This window comes from Geotrypetes seraphini, chromosome 3 (assembly GCF_902459505.1).
Source record: "Geotrypetes seraphini chromosome 3, aGeoSer1.1, whole genome shotgun sequence".
Lineage (NCBI taxonomy): Eukaryota > Metazoa > Chordata > Amphibia > Gymnophiona > Dermophiidae > Geotrypetes > Geotrypetes seraphini.
Window position 1 is genome coordinate 298,599,862 of NC_047086.1, and position 25,688 is coordinate 298,625,549.

General features: G+C 39.5%; 1 protein-coding gene across 2 annotated transcripts in view; it reads right to left on the minus strand.

Moving 5' to 3' along the window:
• Nucleotides 1-336: 336 nt before the first annotated feature.
• The window catches only part of GREM2 (gremlin 2, DAN family BMP antagonist), a 163,709-nt gene continuing 138,357 nt past the window's right edge, over nt 337-25,688 (minus strand). For both annotated transcript variants that reach the window (XM_033939981.1, XM_033939980.1), the window contains exon 2: nt 337-904. In XM_033939981.1, the coding sequence (XP_033795872.1) occupies nt 391-903 (513 nt within the window). In that variant the 5' untranslated portion in view covers nt 904 and the 3' untranslated portion in view covers nt 337-390. The remainder of the gene's footprint in view (nt 905-25,688) is intronic.

A 25,688-nucleotide genomic window follows, 5' to 3' on the forward strand; every position in this document is an offset into this window, starting at 1 on the left:
TAGAAGTGAGTAGGTGAAATTCTACAATAAATATAATAAATGTGATAGTATTTAAAGATGGGCAACATTCCATATGTGATCCAAGCCAAGCTTCATTTCCAATGACCATTGAAAAGGATACAATCCATCACTGGGAGGATTCAATGAAGGAACACTGGAGACAAAAAATACTCTAATACATTTAGCCGGTCCTTATATCTCAATGTAACATTGAAAATGATCCCAAAAAACCACTTCTAAGTCTGTTGATATAATATAGAATGCCTACTGCTAAGTGTTTTTCCTTAAAATACTGTATTAACTGTAAAAAAAAAAAAAAAAAGGAACAAATAGTCCTACATTCCACTTCAGTCTCAGTGCCGTGTTTCATTGGTTTTGGGGTCCTTCTAGTTACAATTTATCAGAGTGACTAAGGTTCACGGACATACACCTACATTGCTTGACTTTCTGGATTTTCTTGAGTCGGAAAGGTGGATCCAGCTCAGGACATTCCAGTTCTACATTCAAGGAGGTGAATTTCTGTGGCTTGCAAAAGGCACAGGATTGGAAGGATTCTTCCTCTCTTTTCACGTGCCGAGGAATATAAAAGGAGTTGCACTGACCGTAGCAGAAGCGGTTGATGATGGTGCGGCTCAGGCAACCCTCTTCGCTCACAGTCTGCCTCAGGGGCTGAGTTTTGCACCAGTCACTCCTTAAATACTTTCTCTCCGTGACCACTAAGGCCTCATGACTGGAAGCTAGAACCTCTTTCATCTGGTGTGGCTGGTGTGGTCTCCTTTCTGAGTTGTTGGAGACGTCTTTATAAGGAGAGGGGATTGCTCCTGGAGGCCGATTTTTCCTCCCTTCTGTTATCTTTAGCAGTATTGCCACCAGAAGTGGGAGCAACGCAAGTTTCCAATACATCCTATGAAAGCAAAAACAAAAGAGTGACTACTTAGTAAAGCTAAGCAAGATCAGAAGGTGTTCCCAAAGTTGCTTATTTCTGTACTTTCAACTATGACAATGCTGTTAATTAAATTCATTCTCTTCTGTGTTCTGTTATACAATGGGTAGCTGTAAGTAATAAGGCTGACATTTTATTTTGGAGTTCTGTTGATAACATAAAACACATGATCAAATTGAATTCATTTTCCAAATGTCAGAAATCCTGAAATTACCCTAGAATCCTTGGGTTTTTTGTTTTCTTTTTAAAGCTTCAGGCAATATAACAAATCCAGTTATCGCATATAATATTCAATTCATTTTATTTTCTCCACAGTGGAAGTTATACAATTACCTGAGAAGTTATAACAATTACTGACCATTCATTTTTGCTTCTATTCTTTACAGAGTAGAAAATCAGATAAAGGAGGCAAGAACAGTAGGTAATCAATAAATCTAGAACTGGACCTACATTTTAAAGAATTTTTACCATCATCAATTGATTAATGAGGAACAGAAGCCATCATAAATGACTGCCACATCAAGTGTATTCAACCCAAAGAAATCTGTATCTAAAGAATATTTGGGCATCTGGGGGAAATTTGATAAGAGGCACCTTAAGAAAGGCACCTAACTCAGGCTGGGTTTTACTAAACCATGGTAGAGGTTTCTACCTTGGCCTGGAGCACTAAATGCTCTGTTAATGCTCCAGCACTCATAGGAATTCAATGAGCATCAAAGCAACATTAGAACATTTAGCGTCATGGTAGAAACATCTACTGTGACATAGTAAAAGGAGCCCTCAATTAGTAAATTGGCTTCAATTATGAGTTTTATGGGGAAAAAATATAAATTAATTGGGTAATTAGGTGCCTATGTTTGAAGGTACTTAGCTCTCCATAACGACGAGGAATTAGCCAGCAAATGGAAACTGTTCCAATGGGGCTCGGTTTCAAGGGTCGAAACCCCCTTCCTCAGGAGCCAGCTGTGCTGAAATGAGCAATGCTCTCATCTTGGCAGATACTCGAGAATTGCTTGTTTCAACACAGCTGGTTCCTGAGGAAGGAGGTTTCGACCCTTGAAACGGAGCCCCGTTGGAACAGTTTCCATTTGCTGGCTAATTCCTCGTCGTTATGGAGAGCTAAGTACCTCCGACAGACTTTTTATTTACTGTGCCTGCTCAGTTGTTTTTGGCTGCTCTTGCACCCTCGGATGAGAGACAGAGACAGTTCTTACCTTATTCATTTGCTTAATTTGCTGTTTTGTCACTAGTCATTATTAGCAAACATTTGTGCACTAGTTATATTTAAAATCACTTACGGGTGAGCCCGGGGATATTTCACAGATAGCATCCCTTTGGGTGTATATTAGTGACAGCTGGTGCATTAGGGGTTCACCCCATTGTGACCTGTGTGACTGAGGGCTTCCCGTTCACTTACCTTAGTTATTTCTATGGTTCGTGCTATCTCTTCCCCTCACCCTGTTTTTTGAGGGTTTTGGGAGAATTTTTTTCTCTCATGCTATCTAGGTTACATCGAGGGCTTCCTAATAATTACAGATAAGCTCAGATTCTCAGCTATGTTTTCTACCCTAATTTTGAATAAATAGGCCATTTCAACCTTCAAACAGTCTTATACTGTAAACTGGCACTATTCGCTGTGCAAAAATAGTTTTGTGATGACTTCAAGACGCCTGTCAGATTAAAAATAAATTATAACCAGTGGTATAAAAGTTTTGTTTTTCTGTTTTGAAAACTGAGCCGGGTTATGAATTTGACCTTTCAAGAACAGAATATCCCAGAGAGCACTTTCAGGATGTGTTGCTTTTCGATGGCAGCCTTCTTTTAATTACAATTTTGCAGTTTATTTCTGCAAAGGAAGCATGAGGTATTTGGGAGTACCGCAGCATGCTCTCTACTCAACCAGTGGAAAATTGGCAGTATGTCGAATTCTGCCACAAACAGAATAGTTTTGCTCACCAGAATTAGAAATAAATGTAATGCAGGAAATAAAGCTGTACCAAATTGCATTTTTTTTTTTTTTTACTATTCGGCCAAATACGAATAATGAAAAATATTATTTGTCCAAATACAAACACCGAAAATGAATAATTGGCACCGAGCTTTAACATGACCAATAATTAGAAAGCAAAGCAAGGTCCTGATTCTGTAAATGCCTACAAAATGGGCACCTGCCCAAAGACCCTAGGTGGCAGAAATGTAGAATGAGACATGATATACCGTCTTTCTGTGGCCTAATGGTTAGAGCTGCTGTCTCAGCACCCTGAGGTTGTGAGCTCAATCCCAGCCTGCTCCATTTGATTCTGGGCAAGTCGTTTAACCATCGTTTGCTCCAGGTACCCCAGATAGGGAAATACTTAAGAGTACCTGATTACTATTCAATGTATTATAAACTGCTTTGGATAAATCTCTTAATGAAAAGGCAGTTAATCACAATAAATTAAAAATTATATATACTGTATATACAGTATAGGCACTTATTTTGTACCTGGGACAATAGAGGGTTAAATGATTTGACCAGAGTCACAAGGAACTACAATGGGAATCAAAACCAATTCCGCAGGTTTTCAGGTTGCTGCACCAACTATTAGGCTACTCTTCTTCCTAAATGACCCCCCTTTGGTTTAAACTGATTTCTATATGCATATGGAGGAAAGTAATTTTTTCCAATATACTATGAGGTACAGTTGTTTTTTGTTGGGTTTGTTATTTTTTTTTTAAAGAAAATAGTTATTTTGAAACCATTTAAGTTTAACCTGAAACTTAGAATGCAGTCAAAACTGAAATTCTAGGCTATGGACGGATGCACCTAAATTTGATGATAGTATTCTATAATGCATATGTGCAATTGTAAGACACATACCTGATCTACCCATGTGAATGTCTCTTTATAGTTGTACACTATAAAATTTAGAATAGCACTTAAGTGCAGTTATGAGTTCTGACAATTAACCTTTTCCTATCGTGTGTCCCGGATGACGGGACATTCCAAAAATGTCGTTGCCATCGTATGTCCCATACTAATAAAGAGCCAGGAACACAAAATATTTGAATTTACAGACTTATGACTTATTTACATTATGTTTACAATAGCCATAAATGATAACGGTGAATAATACAAAGCTTTGCTAAAATAATTACGATTGGAACCAGCGTAACGTAAAATGTATTATGATAGGAAAAGGTTAAGTTCATGAACTTATCCTAGAAAAAAGTGCTACATACCTCATTGCTGACTATCACTATGGTCACCTTTGAAGCACTCTCCTTTGGAAGCTATGCACCAATGCCAACGCCTAGTCCATCCTTCAAAGCAATTTTGGAACTCCTTTTTCTGGAGTGGCCATCAGAGCTTTCATCGTATTACCCTTAATGTCTTCAAAATATCTTCCTTTCAATATTTCCTTTAACTTCAGGTAAATAAAAAAAAGTTATTGGGTGCCAGATCAGATGAGTAGGGAGGGTGTTCCAATATAGTTATTTGTTTACTGGCTAAAAACCTCCACACAGACTCCCATGTGAGCTGGCGCATTACTGTGATGCAGGAGCCATGAGGGACCATTTTTGCACACACCTTTCTCATGCCAAGATTTTCCTGTTTCTCTATCAATATGTACTTGGCCTGTTATGCTTCTCACAGTCAGCTGATAATGTTGACGCACAATTTGACAAATTTTTGCAATGTTTTTATCAGTTCTGTTCGTTACTGTCCGCCCTGACATTTCTTCATCAGTGGCGCTTTCTTTCCGCTCAAAAAAATGTTTAATCCATTTGTACACTGCCGTTTATTCATGGCATTATCCCCATAAACTTGAACTAACATGTCCCTGATTTCACTTCCACTCTTGCCAAGTTTAACAAGAAATGTAATGTTTGTTCATTGCTCTAATTCAGGAGTAGGGAACTCTGGTCCTCGAAAGCCGTATTCCAGTCGGGTTTTCAGGATTTCCCCAATGAATATGCATTGAAAGCAGTGCATGCAAATAGATCTCATGCATAGTCATTGGGGAAATCCTGAAAACCCAACTGGAATACGGCTCTCGAGTACCGGAGTTCCCTACCCCTGCTCTAATTCAAGCTCTGACATTCTTGTGATGGCACACAAAAATATGCAGCAACAACAATAATGAACAAGAAGCATAACCATATGGGCAAGCAAAAAAAATCAGTAAATGAAATAAAACTGGCAAGAACTGATTTCTGCTGCTGTTGTGTTTGCTGAGTGTACATTTCTGGCATCTCTGTTATACAAGATTGGCAACACAGAGATAATTCCCTGGAGGTAGATCTATCTGATTGAAACACTCATACATTAGTGTTAATATGATGCCAGTAAGTCACCTATTAAGATAAGTGTTGCTGATCGATTGAGTCATTGAGTAAGGTGTTGTTACCTATAAGTCATTTGCATACACCATATGTTGACACAAAAATATTTTCAACACATGAGATTTTTTCAAACCACATGTTTCGATTTATTACATAGGCAAAAACAGGGGGAAAAAATAAAACCACAAACACAAATGTACCAGAAGGCTGAGTGGAATTGTCCAGATCAGAATGATGTGCACTAATGAAAGTGTCCTCCAATACATCTGATAATATAGGAATCTTTATTCATCCAATGACATAAAAATACATCCAACGACTCAATGACTCGACATGCATGTGTTTCGGCCAACAGGCCTTCTTCAGGAGTCTTGAGAGCCACCAATGTGAATATCTAGAATATATTCCCACTCTGATAGGTCTTATCAGACTTCAAACAAAAAAGAAAGTCAACTAAAACTTCTCAAAAAGCGAATATAACATCAGATAACAAGTATCCCACTGCTAAAAATGAAGAGGACACTTTCATTAGTGCACATCATTCTGATCTGGACAATTCCACTCAGCCTGTGGTTTATTACATTACATTACATTAGTGATTTTTATTCTGGCATTACCTTGCGATTCAAGGCGAATTACACAAGAGGTTAGCTGGACATTTCCAGGAGAATTACAAAGTAGAGCGGGTTACTTCGGGGGAGATCTGGACATTGTATCAGGGTCATTGCAAGATAGATAGTTTAGTTAGAAGGTTGTAGGATCTGGGAAAGATTGAAATGCGGTGTTAGTTTGTCTTGATGGATTTCTTGAAATACAGGGTTTTTATTTATCTTCTGAAAGTTTTGAAGTTTGGTGTCGTGATCAGTAGATTGGAGAGTTGGTGGTCTAGTTTCACTGCCTGCGTAGCTAGTAGGCCATCATACATTTTTTTGCGTTTGATGCCTCTGATTGGGGGGTTAGTGAATGGTGTATGGGTTTTCCTTTACCTGTTGTGGTAGTTCGGGTATGACGGTTGTTCAAGTAAGTTGGGCTGTCTCCATTCATGGCTATGAATAGTAGACAGTAAAATTTGAATAGAATTCTTGCTTGGATCAGTCTGAGAACTGTGTTTTGTACTGTTTGTAGTTGTTTGATCATGACTGTGGGGCAGGGAAGATAGAGGATATTGCAGTAGGATGTTGCTGTAATACCATAGATTGTTTTATTTTATTTGTTCACATCATTTTGTGGGGTTATACTATAAGTGGAGATTGGAGGCATGCATAAATGATTATAGCCTTCTTTTATCAGGATTGGGACCTGAAATAACATCCAGGTTATAAGAGGTCTTATGATATGAGTTTATTCAGCTTTATGATATGCATTCCTCCTAGTTTCAAGCTCAAATTCTTCATCTACGCAGATGACATTACAATAATCATCCCACTAACCAGTTTCACACCAGAGCTGCTCAACTCCCTGTCAAGCATACTTAATCAGGTAGAACTCTGGAAGTTATCCTATAGATTAAAATTAAACCCTGACAAAACTAAATTCTTCCTAGCTACCCCCAACGACAAAATCAAAGATACCACAATACAAGTGAAGGGATCAGTTTTCCCCCTTGAACAAACCTTAAAAGTACTGAGAGTCACGCTAGACAAACACCTATCTCTCGAGAAACACACTGACCTTACAGTCAGAAAAAGCATCTCGGTGCTCTGGAAACTCCGCACCATAAAAAAATACTTCGATGACACCTCTTTCCGCCTGCTAGTACAATCCTCCATTCTCAGCATCCTGTACTACTGCATTATCATTTACTTGGGCTCCACGAAAAAAACCACCAAGAGACTAAAATTGATTATGAACACCGCCGTTCACCTCATATTTGGCCTGAACAAATGGGAACACATCACCCCCTTTTACCACAAACTACATTGGTTACCATTTGAATCCAGAGTCCTATTCAAATTCGCCTCTTCTGCTACAAAACAGTTTTTGGTATATCTCCAAGCTACCTCAACCCTCACGTCTATTTAAATTGCAACAATAAGAAATCCCGCAGAATTCATCTGCTCACCTTCCCCTCCCTAAAACTTTGTCATCTCAAAAGGTTCTTCGACAAAATCTTCGCCTTCCACGCAGCTAAACTGAACACATGGCTAGCCCCAATTGCACTCGATGCCCCCACCTACCTCGACTTCAGAAAACAACTCAAAACTCACCTATTCCCTGAACAGAACCCTTAATACCCCTCTTCTACCTCCCTCACCCCATCCATCATTGAACTGAACTCCATCTTCTCCTTCTTATTGCACATTCCTAACCTGTTAACTTAAATGACCTGCACATTCCTTTCCTGATAACTTCAACAACCTCATTGTTTGTAACTTTGATTAATTGATGTGAATTGCCTAGAACTCCCTGGGTATGGCGGTATATAAAATAAAGTTATTATTATTTGTATTATTAGTTCTATTAGCGTTATTATATATATATATATAAAAAAAATTTTCATCATTATTATTTTTTTTCTTTCTTTATTTGTTGATGTACATCAGGGGTGTCAAATGTCGGTCCTCGAGGGCTGCAATCCAGTCAGATTTTCAGGATTTCTCCAATAAATATGCATGAGATCTATTAGCATACAATGAAAGCAATGCATGCAAATAGATCTCAAGCATATTCATTGGGGAAATCCTGAAAATCTGAATGGATTGAGGCCCTTGAGGACCGACATTTGACACCCCGAATGTACATATTGATAAACTGAGATATTTACAGACAAAAAAAACATTAGAATAGTGGGAAACCTGTGTTGTAAGTTCAAATAAGTGTTTTTTGGTTTCCTTTGCATACAATTGTGGTTAATGTTTTTCATTAGCATTGTTACAACTTCATTGCTTTTATTTCTAGCCAGTTTTTATTTCATTTATTGATTTTTTTTTTTTCTTGCCCATATGGTCTAATAATAATAATAACTTTATTGTTATATACAGCAATACCAGAAACAGTTCAGTTCTATACATATTCTTTGCTCATGTGCAGGATTTTTTGAAAAACCCATTTTATATTTCACACAACAATAATGAACGCCACTCAGCAAGGCACCGCCACATGTTGACATGAACACAGCTGTGAAACACTGATATACCAAGGTTATGAAACCTTACCAAGCTGTTTGAACAATGTTGCCAATGTAAGCGCACGGTGGCAAGTTCATGAACTTAATTGAGAGACCTCGTATGTAAGCAGAGTGTTTCTTTAAGACTAGCTCCCAGAATGTATTGCTCAATTCCTGGCGGGTTCATACCCCTCCCTCCTCCTGCTTGTTTTTCTTGTGGGCAGAAAGCAGTCTCCATCTTAGCTAGCACATGGACATAGAAGAGGCATTGTTCCTCATCTAGATTACACCTTTAAATTTGCTAGCCTAAATATAGCTTAACTTTTTTTATTTATCTGAAGATAAAGGAAATATTGAAAGGAAGATATTCTGAAGACATCAAGGGTAATACGATGAACTAAGCCTAAGATCTTGAGTGGTAACATCTAAACACCATTAGTTTTATATTGGTTTAATCTTAATCATTCTATATCTGACATCCATTCGAGGATAATAGATACAGTAAAAGCAGGATGGGAGGGAGGTCATTTTGAGCAATTTCTGAACCATAAATAGCAACAGTGGATTTATTTTGTTGAACTTGATAACTCCTGGACCATGGGATGATTTTCCAAGGGCTGCTGCGAAGGATTGGTATCCATCTATTAAAGAAGGGAAGAAGTGTCTTTGGTGGCAGGCTGGCTAATCTACTGAAGAGGGCTTTAAACTAGAAGTGATAGGGAAAGAGTGATCAAAGACTCCGGATCAGTATAAGCCCTCAGGTAAGTAAATCACTGAATACCTCTACATGGATGGGAAAAGGGGGCAAGGAAAGCAGTATATACTAATGCTTGAAATATGAGAAACAAGATTCTGGATCTAGAAGCTGGGATGGAAGAAGATGAGTTGGATAGAGTGACAATCAAGGAGACGTGGTTCATGGAGAACCGTCACTGGTAGGTAGTTATACCAGGCTATAATATGTTCAGGAAAGACCGGGTAGGAAGAAAAGGAGGAGGAGTAACATTATATGTTAAAGGTGATATTAAAGCCACACAATTGCAGGATCTACAGGTCAAGGAAGTCTGGAGCACAGTGTTATCATGCACACTGGGTCTGTGATACATGCCCCTGGCTTTGTACTGGCCAAGTATAGATTCTATAGAAGAAATCCCTTGAGAACAACTGAACTGTGAGTTTATTTATTTGTTTTAAGTTTGATATTAAAAAGGTTTGTTCACAGAACTATGGAGTCTGGCCTAATAACATTAATGGCTACAGGTTTAATGAGTTTATCTGTCTGGGACCCTCTGGGGCAAGCCAGTCACAAGGATTTACACCAGCGTTCAGCTGGTGTAAATTCTTGCAGCTAAAGTTAGTCACAGATCCTGGCCTAAGTACTATTCTATAAATGGCACCTAACTTAGAGCACCATTTATAGACTAGCAATTAGAGCCTGATTCTATAAACAGTGCCTAAATCAAAAGCAGCTAGGAACATGGCATCTAGCACGTGTTAATCTTAAGTTAGGTGCCATTTATAAAATTGCACCTAAAGGTACCTAAAGTGGACTTAGGTGCACCCTATTTATGCCAGGGTTTTTTGGCTTAAATATCGGTACCTAAGTTAGGTGCCTACCGGCAGCTAAGTCTACATTAGGCACCTACATGCAAAACACACCCACTATCCACCCCTTAACCATGTCTACTTTCTGGTAGGCACCTACCACCCAATTCATTTTTATTTAAGCCAATTATAAAGTGCTAATTGCTTGTTATCGGTACCAATTAAGCTTTTTAAATAAATAAGGCTGACTTTTACAAAGCTGTGGTAGAGGTTTCTACAATGGGCCATTGAGGTAAATATTCCAACGCTCATAGAATTCCTGTGAGTATCAGAGCATTCTCCTCGCTGTGCCGCAGTAGAAACCTCTACCATGGCTTTGTAAAAGAAGCCCTGAGTTATGTGTCTAGATCAGTTAGGCATGACGATCTAGGCACCTAACTTTAGGCATTTTTTATAGAATTGGGGCCTTAGTTTGACATTGATTTTTTTGGCACAATTTATAGAATGTAGTTCCTAGTGTTTAGATAAACATCCATTTTGTTTTGGAAATAAAATTGTTTTTCTAGTGTAGATATATTTTGCCTGTATACAAAATAAATGTAATTTTTATCATGAAAAGTAGCAGAAATCGCTCTAGTTTCTCTCAAGAGCTGATTGAAGATTTGTATAAAACTTTTTCTTTAAAACTTTACAATAACTTGTCTGGTTTTTACAAATTCATTTAAAACAAGCACCCTGGAGGTGCAATGAATGGTAGCTTTAAGCATTGCAAATTTCTTCAGGTGTTTAGATGCCCATGTCTTTTTGTATTGAAAGCTAGGAATGTGATATATTTTACAAATTATTTGCTCCACATTAAAAATGTAAGTACGTGATAATTTTGCAAAGTCAGTTCCTATACTGTACTGTTATTACATCCAAACTGTTGCTTTATTGGCACTAAAATGATTAGTTATCATATTAAAGTTGGCTGCTTGGTTTTATCTTAAAACCACTGAGCAACTTCAGAAATACAGCATGCTGTTCATTCCATGAAAATACCTCCTTCCATTACTCTGGGGATATATGCGTTCCAACAAAATTATGAAGCCAGAAAGTCTGGTACAGAGACGAGTTATGACCACCATGACTTTTGAACACATCTTGTTTTTTAAAAGGCAGATAAGCCAAGTCTGGTTAATCCATATCAGGCAGTCAGCATTTTATTTGGTATTTTGAAAGACAGCAAAGGCCCACCTTTTATCATAAACCTGCCAGTGTCTTATGATTTACAGCAGGAGACAATGTTTTGCCAATTAAAGGAACAGTGTCATCAAAAAACATCATTTTCATTTACTTGGGATTCAGGAGCTTTCAAATATTCCTAATACCAGCTAAAAATCATAATAAAAGCAGATACATTTATGGGTCCTTTTACTAAAGGCGACAGCATGGGCTGAAGCAGTAAATACTCTGCAAAACAACAAAAAGATTGTCAAACAGAAAATCGGATGTACTAACTTGTACTTTAATAAGCATCCAAATAACTTAAAAACAATAATCTTAAAAACAATCCACAAAGTCTGTAGAAACCAAATAATGTATAAAATAAAAATGGCCCAACATGGACTGTGTTTTGGCAAAATAAAAATGCTTTCCTCAGGGATCTTATAGGGTCCTTGGCTGTCTTAAATATAAAACATAAAATCCAAGTAGTTAAGAAGCTACAATAAACACTGGAGATGGAGGATGATTGTTTGAGGCCTCTTAACTACTTGGAGTTTTTGTGACTTTTATGTTTTTATGTTTAAGTCAGCCAAGGATACAGTAGACTGTACAGAGAACTATATTTGTTGTGTGATATCATAAAATCCGGCATCACAAACATCAACTCTACATACATTATAATCAAATGTAACCATGTGATTTAATATATGTTGGAAGGAGCAGAGAAAATTCAGTCTAAGATCCTGAGTGGTAATATCTAAGCATCTTTAGTTTTGCATTGGCTTAATCATAATCATTCTATATCTGACTTCCATTGGAGGATAATAGATACAATAAAAGCAGAATGGGAGGGAGGTCATTTTGAGCAATTTCTGAACCATAAATAGCAACAGTGAATTAATTTTGTTGAACTTGTTAACTCCTGGACCATGGGATGATTTTCCAAGGACTGCTGAGCAGGGATGGTATCCATCTATTAAAGAAGGGAAGAAGTGTCTTTGGTGGCAGGCTAGCTAATCTGCTGAAGAGGGCTTTAAACTAGAAGTGATGGGGAAAGAGTGATCAAAGACCTCGGATCAGTATAAGCCCTCAGGTAAGTAAATCTACATGGATGGGAAAAGGGGGCAAGGAAAGCAGTATATACAAATGCTCGAAGTATGAGAAACAAGATTCTGGATCTAGAAGCTGGGATGGAAGAAGATGAGTTGGATATAGCGGTGATCATGGAGACGTGGTTCACAGAGAACCGTGACTGGGATGTAGTTATACCGGGATATAATCTGTTCAGGAAAGACTGGATAAGAAGAAAAGGAGGGGGAGTAGTAGTATATGTTAAAGATCATATTAAAGCCACACAATTTCAAGATCTGCAGGGCAAGGAAGAGGCACTGTGGATCAATTTGGATAGAGGGAGTGGTGAATATTTTTATATTGATGTGATATATAGGCCTCCTTCACAGATAATAATAATAGATGGAAAAAGTAGATAGAAATTTAATAGTAGACATTCAGAATATATCTAAAAAAGGTGAAGTTTTACTAATAGGTGATTTTAACATGCTGGATGTTGATTGGGGTATCCCTATTGTGGGGGTCTTCTAGAAGTAGGGAGATTCTGGATTCTCTACAAGGAGAACTATTCCAGCAGTTGGTAATGGAACCCACATGGGATGGGGGTCATACTGGACTTAGTGCTTAAAAATGGGGAAAGTGTTTCTGATGTTACAGTGGGCGATCATCTGGCATACAATGATCATTGCATGGTATGGTTTAATATTAAGATGAGTATAGAGAGAGCTCATTCAAAAGTTAAGATTTTAGACTTTAAAAAATTAACTTTGTTCAGATGGGGGATTACATTAAGGAATTGTCTGGATGGTAACATCTGGAACGAGTAGAAATGCAGTGGGCAAAACTGAAAGAAATTGTTGTAAGGGTGACAGACTTTTTTGTGAGGCAAGTAAGTAAAAGTAAGAGGAAAAGAAGGCTTTCATAAACTACAAAAGATCGCAGAAAGAGGAAGCCAGGCAAAAATATCTGGAAAAGTTAAGAGAGGCTGGTTGAGTAGTCAGAAAAGCAAATATACAAATGGAAGAAAAAATAGCTGATACGGTAAAACGGGGATACAAAACATGTTATAGATATATCAGTGATATGAAGAAGTGCAAAAGTGGCACTGTGAGACACAAAACTGAAGAGGAGAAATATGTAGAAACTGATAAAGAAAAGGCTATCAGGTAAGATTTGTCTCTTTGCAGATGATACCAAAATCTGCAACAGAGTAGATACCACAGATGGTGTGAATAACATGAAAAAAGATCTAGTGAATGGTCTGAATCTTGGCAGCTAAAATTTAATGCTAAGAAATGCAAGGTCATGTATTTGGGCTGCAAAATCCCGAAGGAACGGTTCAGTTTTGGGGGCAAAGAACTTATGTGCACGACAGAAGAGCGGGACTTGGGTGTGATTGTTTGTGATGATCTTAAGGTGGCCAAACAGGTTGAAAAGGTGACAGCGAAAGCTAGAAAGATATTAGTGTGCATAGGAATATTTATGAGCAGTAGGAAAAAGGAGGTATTGATGCCACTGTATAAGACTCTGGTGAGACCTCATATAGAATATTGTGTACAATTCTGGAGACCACACTTTCAAAAAGATAAAAAAGACGGAGTCAGTTCAGAGGAAGGTTACTAAATGGTGCATGGTCTTCATCATAAAGCATATGGGGAAAGACTTAAAGATCTCAATCTGTATACTTTGGAGGAAAGGCAGGAGAGGGGAGATATGATAGAGACGTTTAAATATTTTTGTGGTTTAAATGTGCATGAGTCGATTCTCTTTCATTTGAAAGGAAGCTCTGGAATGAGAGGGCATATGATAGTTAAGAGGTGATAAGCTCAGGAGTAATCTAAGGAAATACATTTTTACAGAGAGGGTGGTAGATGCGTGGAACAGTCTCCCGGAAAAAGTGGTGGAGACAGAGACTGTGTCTGAATTCCATAAAACATGGGATAGGCACGTGGAATCTCTTAGAGAGAATAAGAGGTAATTGTTACTGCAGATGGGCAGACTAGATAGGCTATTTGGCCCTTATCTGCCATCATATGTCTATGTTTCCATATGGACTCAATAGGGAAATAAATTGGATGACGGTATAATCCAGTCTTGTGATTGATTGCTGTCAATCATATGACCTGAAGATTTTTTTTATAAATAATTATTTTTTTGAAATGCGGCCATTTAATATGACCTATGGAGCTGAGAATACAGCTGGGAGCAAGTTGATAGGTAACTCACTTCTACTTTAATCTTAATGCTATCTATTGGAGTTTCATAAAGAGATTTTTGGATTAGGTTTTTGGGACATCAATAAAATTGCATATTTGTGTGTATGTGTGTGGGTGGTTAGGGTTAGGAGACTCCAATAAATCAGCGGTAGTGAAATATGATTTCATGTCATGGAAATTAGGTCTCCTACAAAGTGCTGTGTGGCGTTTGATGCACCTTTAAAGATAAGTGCTTCATCTACCGCATATACTTGAATATAAGCTGACCTGAATATAAACCGAGGTAACATATTTCCTCCAAAAAAGGAGGAAAAAAAATTGACTCAAATATAAACTGGGGGAAGGGTATTAATTTTCAAGTGCCTGCCCTGCCAGGCTCTGCACCCTGCCCTTCTCCCTCCCTGCCCTGCCAGGCTCTGCACCCTGTTTCCCCATCCCTCCCTACCCTGTCCCCTCTCCCTCCTACCCCTTTGATGCCTTACAGGCCTCCACCAGGCCTGCCATAAGACCATTCAGCAAGTGGTTCTGCACTGGGCAGGAGCACAGGAAGATCACTCCTGTCCTGGTTTACAGCTGCCCACCAGAGCTTTGAAAGGTACATGGCGGGAGGGAGATAAAAGTTGTTGCAGTCAGCCGGGACAAGCGGCAGAAGGGATCCTTCCTGTTTTGGCCCACTACTAGGTCTTATGGCAGGCCTGGCGGAGGCCTGCAACTGGTCCGGGGGCAGAGGGAGCGTTGACCCGAATATAAGCCGAGATCCCCATTTTTTGGCCCTAAAATTTCAGCTTATATTTAAGTATATATGGTAATCTGTTTAATTTAAAGAAGATGTTCTAAAAAACAAATTTAGAAATAAGTTATATGAATACTAAATGACCTTGGGAAGAGTCTAAAAAGCTAAACCCGGATGCAACAGCATACAAATGTCTTTGAAAACTATTTTTCTCTGAAAGTCGCTGAACCTTAAAATAATTTTGTTGTTAATGTGTGAGTAGTACAACCGGGGAAATTTGTGAACATAAATCTATTTCATACATATTCATTAGGGGAAGCCTAAAAACTTGACTGGTATATAGCCCTCAAAGATTAAGAGTTCTCTGCCTCTTTTTAAGCAAAAAGAAGATTTACTTATGCAATAGGTAGATAAAGAATATGAAGGTTATTTAATTAAAAATTTTGTCTAACTATGTATCTATTGAAAGGAACCATAACCTTCCATGTGAGTATGCACTAGTTATAGTTTGTTACTAAGAGGAAACAATCATTATGCATGTCTTAAATTTCTTGTCCTCTGTTTCTTACAGCTTTGGCACAGCATTTGTTATGAGGTTGGTGGTCTAATTGGATGCGCAGGTATTAGTCTGGCTGAATTTTATTATGTAAATGTAAAATCCTACCTTGTAATTAAGAATGGAGCTATATTTTCTTTAGCCTTTCATTCATGGAAAGTGAAAACAGTGTGTTCCTTTTGCAAAGTTTGTACTGACCTTCAATAGGAAACAACACACATGCAACAAATCTAGAACTGGTAATCTGTGGTCTGGCATGAGCCGAAGGGACTTGTGATGCCAAGAAACACATGATTCTGAGCCAGAAAAGAGGGATTCTATTTTTTACCATGCTTTATAGAGATCATTATGACTACAAATTGTAAGGAGAATAGCAAAAATCACACAAGTCTGCAAAATTCAGGGGCCCTTTTACTAAAATGTGTTAAGTTTTGCACTTAACTAATTATAATGTAGGACTTTAATGCACAGCAAGCCCCAAACTAATGTTGCATGAAGAAGGGGTGTTCCCAATATTTATTATTTCAGGTTATGTGATAATGTCCCCATTAATATGTGGTACCTGCTTAGAGTTAATGTGGGACCAATTACCTCCTCCTATTTAGGAGATAGTAAGTGGTCTCACATTAACACCATGTTAGCCAGTTGGCATTTTGTAAGTGTAATGCACTAGCTTGCTAAGACTACCATGGCCACTCTCTATCCATACCATGCCCCTGACAGTAAAATTCTAAAAAATTAAGTAACACAAGGTTTAACACATGGAAGCAGGCACATTTCTACAAAATCTCAAACTTTGGCATTCACACAAACCAACCTTCTCTTATTTAAAGAAATAACCACATGACATGTTGCAAAACATTGGCCACAGTTCCATTTATTAATTAATGTAATTAGAATGCCACAACAATTAAAACTTACCCTTAAACTCTCTAGTAAGGTACCCATTGAAACCATTTTCCTATCCTACAGCAGCTATCCATGATGAACTAGCCCCGTCTGAAAATATTTACGGTAACAGCATCACATCGATCTTGGCGGGACCTGTTTGTACAGAATCTATCCCCTTTCAATTTTAGAGAGTGCCCTCTCGTTCTCCCTACCTTGGAGAGGGTGGACAACCTGTCCTTATCTACTAAGTCTATTCCCTTCAGTACCTTGAATGTTTCGATCATGCCCCCTCTCAATCTCCTCTGCTCGAGGGAGAAGAGGCTCAGTTTCTCTAATCTTTCGCTATACAGCAACACCTTCAGCCCCTTAACCATCTTAGTCACTCTACTCTGGACCATTTCGAGTAGTACCATGTCCTTCTTCTTGTATGGCGACCAGTGCTGGACGCAGTACTCCAGGTGAAGGCACACCATGGCCCGGTACAGCGGCTTAATAACCTTCTCCGATCTGTTCGTGATCCTCTTCTTTATCATTCATAGCATTCTGTTTGCCCTTTTTGCCACCGCCGCCGCACATTGCAAGGATGGCTTCATCGACTTATCGATCAGAACTCCCAAGTCTCTTTCCTGGGAGGTCTCTCCAAGTACCGCCCCGGACATCCTGTATTCATGCATGAGATTTTTGTTACCGACATGCATCACTTTACACTTATCCAATTTGAACCTCATCTGCCATGTTGAAGCCCATTCCTCGAGCCTGATTATGTCACTTTGCAGATCTTCGCAATCCCCCTGCGTCTTCACTACTCTGAATAACTTTGTATCGTCTGCAAATTTAATCACCTCACTCGTCGTACCTATGTCCAGATCATTTATAAAGATGTTGAAGAGCACGGGTCCAAGCATCGAGCCCTGCGGCACCCCACTGATGATGTTCTTCCAGTCCGAGTATTGTTCATTTATCCCCACTCTCTGTTTCCTATGCTCCAGCCAGTTTTTAATCCACTAAAGTATTTCACCCTCGATTCCATGGCTCGCAATTTTCTGAAGTAGTCGTTCATGCGGAATATTGTCAAACACCTTCTGAAAATCCAGAAATACAGTGTCAACCGGGTCGCCCTTGTCTATCTGCTTGTTTACTCCCTCGAAGAAGTGCAGCAAGTTTGTCAAACAAGATCTGCCTTTGCTGAAACCGTGCTGGCTGGTCCTCATCAGACTGTGTCTGTCAAGGTGATCAATGATGCAGTCCTTTATCAGCGCCTCTACCATCTTTCCCGGTACTAATGTCAGACTCACTGGTCTGTAGTTTCCTGGGTCTCTCCTCAAACCTTTTTTGAAGAACGGCGTAACATTCGTCACCTTCCAGTCCTACGGAATCTTTCCTGATTTTATCGACAGATTGGCTATTAGCTGAAGCAGTTTAGCTATAGTCCCTTGATGACCCTTGGATGGATACCATCCGGTCCAGGGAATTTATCGCTCTTAAGCCTATCAATCTGCCTGCATACCTCTTCTAGACTGACCGTTAACCCTGTCAGTTTCCCATTTTTGCTTCCAGCATATAGCCTGATGGGTTTTGGTATGCTGTGTATATTCTCTTTGGTAAATACAGATGCAAAAAATGTGTTCAGTCTGTCGACGATTGCTTTGTCCTCCTTTAGCGCTCCCTTTATTCCTTGGTCATCCAATGGTCCCACCGCTTCCTTTGCCGACCGTTTCCCCTTAATATATCGAAAGAACGGCTTGAAGTTTTTCACCTCCTTGGCTATTTTTTCCTCGTAGTCTCTTTTGGCCCCTTTTACCGCTTTATGGTACCTGCGTTGATGTTGTTTGTGCTTATTCTAGTTTTCGACAGTTTTTGATCTTTTCCATTCCTTAAACAAAGTTTTTTTTGTCTCTGATCGCTTCCTTTACCTCTACTGTCAGCCCCATTCTCCCTACATCACAGCACACAGGAAATGGCTCCATGTATCGATACATTGTGTGCAGTCAAATCCAAACACTTCTACCATGTAATCTGTTTTGGAACGGTGTATGCATGTGTTAAGGCTCATTATAAAGCAATAGGTACAACCCAGTGCATTCTTTGCTGGAGAGTCCAAGTCTCCAACCCTCAAAGCTGAAAAGAATGTCACTGAAACCATAAGGTTTCAAAACTAGATGAACAAATATCTGTAGGTGCCCTAAAGTGCACAGTCACCCTATTATATAAATTGGGCAGTCACACTAACAAAGTGAGATATACAGACACGGATAGTTATTCCAATGGACTGAGGCCCAGATGTAGTAAAGAGGATTGGTAAGACTATGTGGGTCTGCTCTGATCTGATTTTTGGCCGATTCAAAAAGAGCTATTCATGCATTAAAAAATTTGCATGCAAATGATTCACGCGGAGGTGCATCATAATCTCCAAATCTCCCATCCGATTCATCGCTTTGATAGCAACTTTCACACATGAGCAGAGCCAGCAGGGAAGCCCAAACAGGAGAGAGGATCCCCCTCCTACCAATGACCGCGCTTCCCAATGAGCTCCGACCATAGCAGCACCGAGGATCTCCCCACACATTTGAAGTTTTAGACTTGATATATTGCTGATCAAAAATTGTCTCTGCAAGCTTAACTTTCCATAACTTGCTTTGTTTCCCTTAGCATTTGGTGATTTTATGGACTTTTGTCCTATGCAAACATTACACAGGAGCAAAGAAATAATTGTTTCACAGCTGTAAAAAAAAAAAAAAAAAAGCCATCATTGCTTCCTCAGGGAATAATACTGAGGAAGTAATGTTTCACAGTAATAAAATGATGGTCATGGTGGTTTGGGCAACATGCTTTAATTCTTTCAGATGAGTCATTAAATCCTTTTATTGACTACCACAGAGAGCAGTTGCTGGCTGAGTAACTTAAGTTGCTTTAATGAGGCTTACACCTGCAAAGGATTCCCTGAGCATTCCTATTATGTATTTCAGATGGTGACTGAAACCAGCATTTCCAGTTTCAGCCAAAATCAAATCTGCAGCTAACGTTGAAAATGAAGCTGAGCTAAATGCCAAACACAAGGAGATTCTTCCCAGAACCACAGGTGGGCCTACTCAACCTCTTAAACTACCATATAATTGATGGTCTAGAGGGGACAGGCATGATCTTTGTCGCTCCTGCCCCGTCTAGACCTGCAATGATAACACTGGCCAACACTCATTGTGGTGCCTCAAATGTTAGACCTGTTCTCTGGGTATATTTGACCTGCTGATTCCAAAAATGGTGCCAGTTTTCTCCTATCAGCTCTAATGTTTGAGATTCAGAACATGTACCATATACTACTCTTCACTCTGCTTGTCCATTAAAAAATCAGGATATTTTAATGTAGTGTTTAAATTAATATCTTTTAAGCACGAAGGAAACATAGTAACAATTAAAAGAAAAGTGTACAACATGAAAATCTACTTATTCAATACCAAAAGTACAATTTTATGATACAAACTTTCTAGTAATTTGACATACAAGAAGCTCCTTTTATAAGACTTCTGAGAGTGGGATCTGCTAGGACAATCATTATTGTATAACATTGATTGTGTTGTATTGAAAGTGTTTTTAATTTATATTTCCTCTGAGCCATTGTGAATGTTTTATTTGTTAACCGCAAAGTTGTAGGCGGTCACAAAATTTTAGAAATAAATAAATCCGATTTAAGATTCCAACACTAGTCTGCCATCATGTGTGCATCCTATCTTCCTTGGTGTCTGGCTTCCAATGTTTTTAAGGCTTGGTGAAATCTTTCACCTTGCTCTTCGTTTAAGTTGCCAAGTATCAGTGTGCACTTGTCTTGTCTATCTTTCATATTTTAATCATGAAATATTCCCATTTTTCTTTTTTTCTTTTCAACTATATTTTTCTTTTAAATTTAGTATTCTCAACCGTTTAAGTATACTTTGATAGACGGTATATCAAGTACAGAGTAAACTTGGAAACTTGGATCTTAGTGATTGTACAGATAATGGACTTTAACATTCATGGTACAGCCAAACCTGTTGAAATGAAAGAGCAAATCTTCTACTAATTGTGTGTAGTTGGCTGCCTTCTTATTCTTCTCATCAAAATTTGTTGACTTTGCCATCTTGTAGGCAGATGTTTTGGGATGTTAATAGGGACTCCAGCTTTTTGGTCATGGCCCCTACTTTGTGGAACTCTCTTCCAACATATTTAAGGGCAGAAAAAACTTAAGTCTAAATTAAAGGTTTATTATTTTAAAATTACAGATGATGCAACTCTTCTATAACTCTTTTTAATCTGGTCAATATGATTCTTCCTTTTCCCTTTACCTTTTGTTGCTTTCCCCTTTCTTCTTCCCCATAATATACTGTTAATGTTTCCTTCCCTTTATTACCTATCTGTGCCAGTTTTTGTCATGGTTGACTTACCCTGTCGGACCTTATTGGTTTTTAAAAAATTGTTACCCTTGTTTTTATTATTGTAAACCGCTTTGGCTTAACATTATTGTTAATATTTGTGGTATATCAACTAAAGTATCTGTAACATTAGCCCTTAGACCCAGATTCTGTAAACTGTGCTTGAAGTTACCACCAATTTAGGTGCCTAACTTAATTTTTTAATTGGCGCTGTTAACTGAAAGCGCCATTAAAAGTCAAGTAAAAAATTATTTAAAAATAAATAATTGGCTGTTGGGCACCTTACTCGGCAGGTACCTACCACCCTATGATAGGCATCTACACCGAGGTGCCTACTGGCGCATAATGATGCCTACATGGAAAGTGGGCATGGTTAGGCGTGCAGTTTGGATGTGGATTGAGTTAGGCACCAGTATATTTGGCCAAGAAAACCCTGGCCTTACATTATGACACCTAGTGACGCCTAATTTGCTTTAGGCTCTGGTAGGCACAATCCTACAAATAGTGCCTAACTTTGATTCTACAAGCAATCAAAGCTTTTTATTCCACTGGTTCATCTGTGCCAGTAGTGCACAGATATGCTGTAGGAGCATTAGCTGTTTAAATCCTCGATGCAGCCTTTTAGCAGTGAAACAAAGACCTTGTTGGAAGAGAGAATGAGAATGGACAGTGAGCGATGTGCGGCAGTTTAGTTTAACGTCTTTATGACGCTGTTGGTGAAAAGAAACAATGCCAGACAAGTGTCGATGGCCATGCTCTTGAGCCAAGTGAAAGCTTTCTTTTCCTTTTCTAGTAGCCCTATGCACAGTGGTGGGCTTTGGCCCTATGTGAGATCAATATTTTTTGATGTGGAGTTTTTTATGCCCATGAGAATAAAATGAGCAACTGAAAATCTGTGTTGATTGCTGCACTGTAAGAGCAATTTGAGGGTTTTTCTCCACTTTTGTGTAAATGTCTCTCTCCCCGAGGTAAACCAACCACTGACTACCGTGTTTCCCTGAAAATAAGCCCTAGCATGATTTTCGGGTTAGGTCTTAATATAGGCCCTACCCCAAAATAAGCCCTAGTCACTGGCAGTCTCAATTCGTCCTCCTTTTTCAGGAGCTATATGGTAACACTTTTTGGGCTTGCGAGCTACTTTTAAAATGACCAAATCAAAATGATCTACCAACAATAAAATTTTAAAAAACACAAAGCACACCGTACGCAGAGAAAATGTTAATTATTTATATTCTGGGGGTTTCTCAAAGAGGTCAAGGCAGATGACTTTATGCAATGTTACATCAGTAACAACTATACAAAAATAGACAAATATACCCCCTCCCTTTTTACTAAACTGCAATAGTGGTTTTTAGTGGAGGGAGCTGCGCTGAATGCCCTGCGCTGCTCTCGATGCTCTTAGGCTCCTTGCAGTTTAATAAAAGGGGGCCATAGTACAAAATATAGACAGCAGATATAAATTCTCAAAACAGACACATTTTGATCACTAAATTGAAAATAAAATCATTTTTTCTACCTTTGTTGTCTAGTGATTTCATGAGTCTCTGGTTGCACTTTCTTCTTCTGACTGTATATCCAATATTTCTTCCCTTATTTCAGCCTCCTGTATGCTTCCTCTCCTCCAGACCTCATTCCTCTCTCCCTGCCCCTTTCTTTCTTTCTGTCCTTCTTTCTCCATGCCCCTTTTCTTTCTGTCTTTCTCTCTCCTTACCCCCTTTCTTTCTTTCTGTCCCTCCTTTCTTTATGTTTCCCCTCTTTCTTTCTTTCTGCCTCCATGCCCCTTTTTCTTTCTGCCTCCATGCCCCCATTTCTTTGTGTCTCCCTGCCTGCCTCTTTTCTTTCTTTCTTTTTCTTTCTTTCTGCCATTCCCCAAGCCACCGCCACCGAGTTCTGCTCTCCCTGCTTCCCGACCGTAAAGAGGACGCAGGAGCACCAGGCTGAGAAGCCTTCCCCAGCCGACATCAATTCTAATGTCGGAGAGGAAGTTCCGGGCCAGCCAGGCAGCGATTGGCTGGCCTGGAACATACTCTCTGACATCAGAATTGATGTTGAGTGGGGAATGCTGCTTGGCACAGCTCTTCTGCATCCCCTTTACAGTATCGGGAACCAGGTAGAAAGCAAAGGCAATGCAAGTCTATCACGGAGCCCGGGTTGCCTCTGCGATCGACTTGTCTTGCCTTCGCGAACTACTGGTTGATCGCGATCAATCTTTTGGGCACCCCTGCCCTAGTCTTATTGTATGGGAAAAACCTGCCCACGGGAGCGCTAAGGCCCCATTTGGCCACAATTTAGTAAAAGGTCTCCATAATTCTTAGGGCAGTGCGGACTGCTGAAAAGTTGAAAACATCTTTGAACATTGTTGTGATTTTACAGGTGACCGAATGGAGTCATCTGTAGTTTTCCCACAGATATTTTTTTTTTACATTTCCAGAGATTAATATGTGAGGAAATGCTAGGAAAACAGAAATAATAAATGCCATTCAGATACTAAATGTCATTCAGAAACTTTAATCCTTTAAGATGTCCATGCAATTGAACTCATGCTAAAAATAGATTAGAATGTAAGTCAGTAAAGATTCTTCAGGCAGAATAAGAAGGTAATTTTATAATAGGGCACCTGGGATAGGAGAGTAAAAATACATGTACTTGGGTGCTGTTTTATAAAGACATGTAGGCAACTACTTTTCATTATAAAATACTATCATAAGTGGCAGATATGGACATTTACTTCAGTCCTATGGCAGATATGTGTCCTTGCCAATATATATCATGTATGCATGCAAACTTATAGGGGCCCTTTTACAAGACTGCAGTGCTTACCACAGCAAAATATGGCACACTGGGGGGTGCCTCAGCACACCCTGTGGTAATTTTGCCATGTGGGAATGCTGCTAAGGCTCCCACCATAGCATGTCTATATGTAGCCCAGTTTGAAGATATATTCTTATGTCCTTCTGAACATTTTTCTAAAATGCTTTTTTGGAAACGCTACATCGATGCTTATGATGTGGCTGGGATCCAAACAGGAACTTATCTGCTTTTTGGAATGGATCAATACAAGTTATTTGAATCTTAATTTTTCTTCTTGCATCCATCCCACACAGTTGCCATTTTTAGATCTTTTGGTAACTGTTGAGGAGGGTTCTTTCACAACTACAATATTCAGAAAGGCCACAGACAGGAATAACCTTTTGAGGTATGCAGTGGCGTACCTAGCATATGTAGTGGTTAATGCTGTAATGTCCTCTATTCTGATACAAGAACAGCATAGGTTATGAATAACTCAAAATGAAGGAAAAAGCCTCAGAAAAGGGTCCTCCCACCTCCACCGAATTGGTTAGTTAAAGATGGTTGAGCAGTAACCTCATTGGCAATTACAACACGTTTGGGCTTGTTGCATAAAACACATTAATTTCTTACATTTTACACTTTTTTTGGTTTTTTTATTTTTTATCCTGGATCTTTTTTGTTTTTGTCCCGTTTCTTTTCCTTTCTTCTTTTTTGAAGATATGTGGATATTGACAGTTTGTATTCTCGGCAATAGCATCCTTGTGACATTCTTCCACTTCCGGTGCTGACGTCTCTTCACCGGGAGAGTTCAAATTCAGGGTCACCTAGTAGCAGCCATTTCAGATGCATGAGACGACTATTGACGTACTGTTTGAAAGGTATGTCCTCTTGATTTTATCTATGCTATCGAATTTTTGTCTGGAACCATGAGTAAGAGAGTAAGAGACTTTTAATCATGATTTTCTTTGTTGTTCCAGATGACTGATCGATCGGGATATACCCTGAGGCAGCAATTTTTGTGAAACGCTGGCCACCATTGGTATATTCTAGAATGTTGCCTGAGTAAGACCTGGGCTTCAGTGTCTCTCTCTTATATTTTTAAGTTTTTAGTTATATTTTATTTTCTTTGTTGGTTTCCAGTTTTATTTTGTTCCTTTCATATACCTTATTCATAGTTTTACAGGGTTCTGCACTTTTTTCTTTTAATTTTCACTCGGGCGAGTCTGAAAACATCTTGGAAAGGAGGAGTTTGACAGTTATAGAATCGCAGCATAACTGTCTACAAACCTAAAGGCCTAGAATGGTGCATTTTCAGCAGAGGACCTTCCTGCGTCCTTCCTTCCTTCCTTCTCCCCCGATTCAGTAGGGGATAACGGTGAGCACAAGTAGACGCCGGGGCTGCACCGAAACCAGCGGCAGGCAGCAGAATCAGCAGCAGGGACTTAAGAGCACAGCTCCGCCCCTCCCCCGATCCAGCAGGGGCTAATGGTTGAGCACAAGAAGACGCCAGGGCCGCACCGAAACCAGCGACAGGCAGCAGAATCAGCAGCAGGGACTTAAGAGCACAGCTCCGCCCCTCCCCCGATCCAGCAGGGGATAACGGTGAGCACAAGGAGATGCCGGGGCCGCACCGAAACCAGCGGCTGGCAGTAGAAGCAGCGGCGTAGACTTAAGAGCACAGCTCCTCCCCTCCCCCGATCCAGAAGGGGCTAATCGGTTGAGCACGAAGAGACACCGGGGCCATACAGAAACCAGCGGCAGGCAGCAGAATCAGCAGTAGGGTCTTAAGAGCACAGCTCCGCCCCTCCCCCGATCCAACAGGGGATAACGATGAGCATAAGGAGCCGCCGGAGCCGCACCGAAAAGAGCGGCAGGCAGCAGAAGCAGCGGCGGGTACTTAAG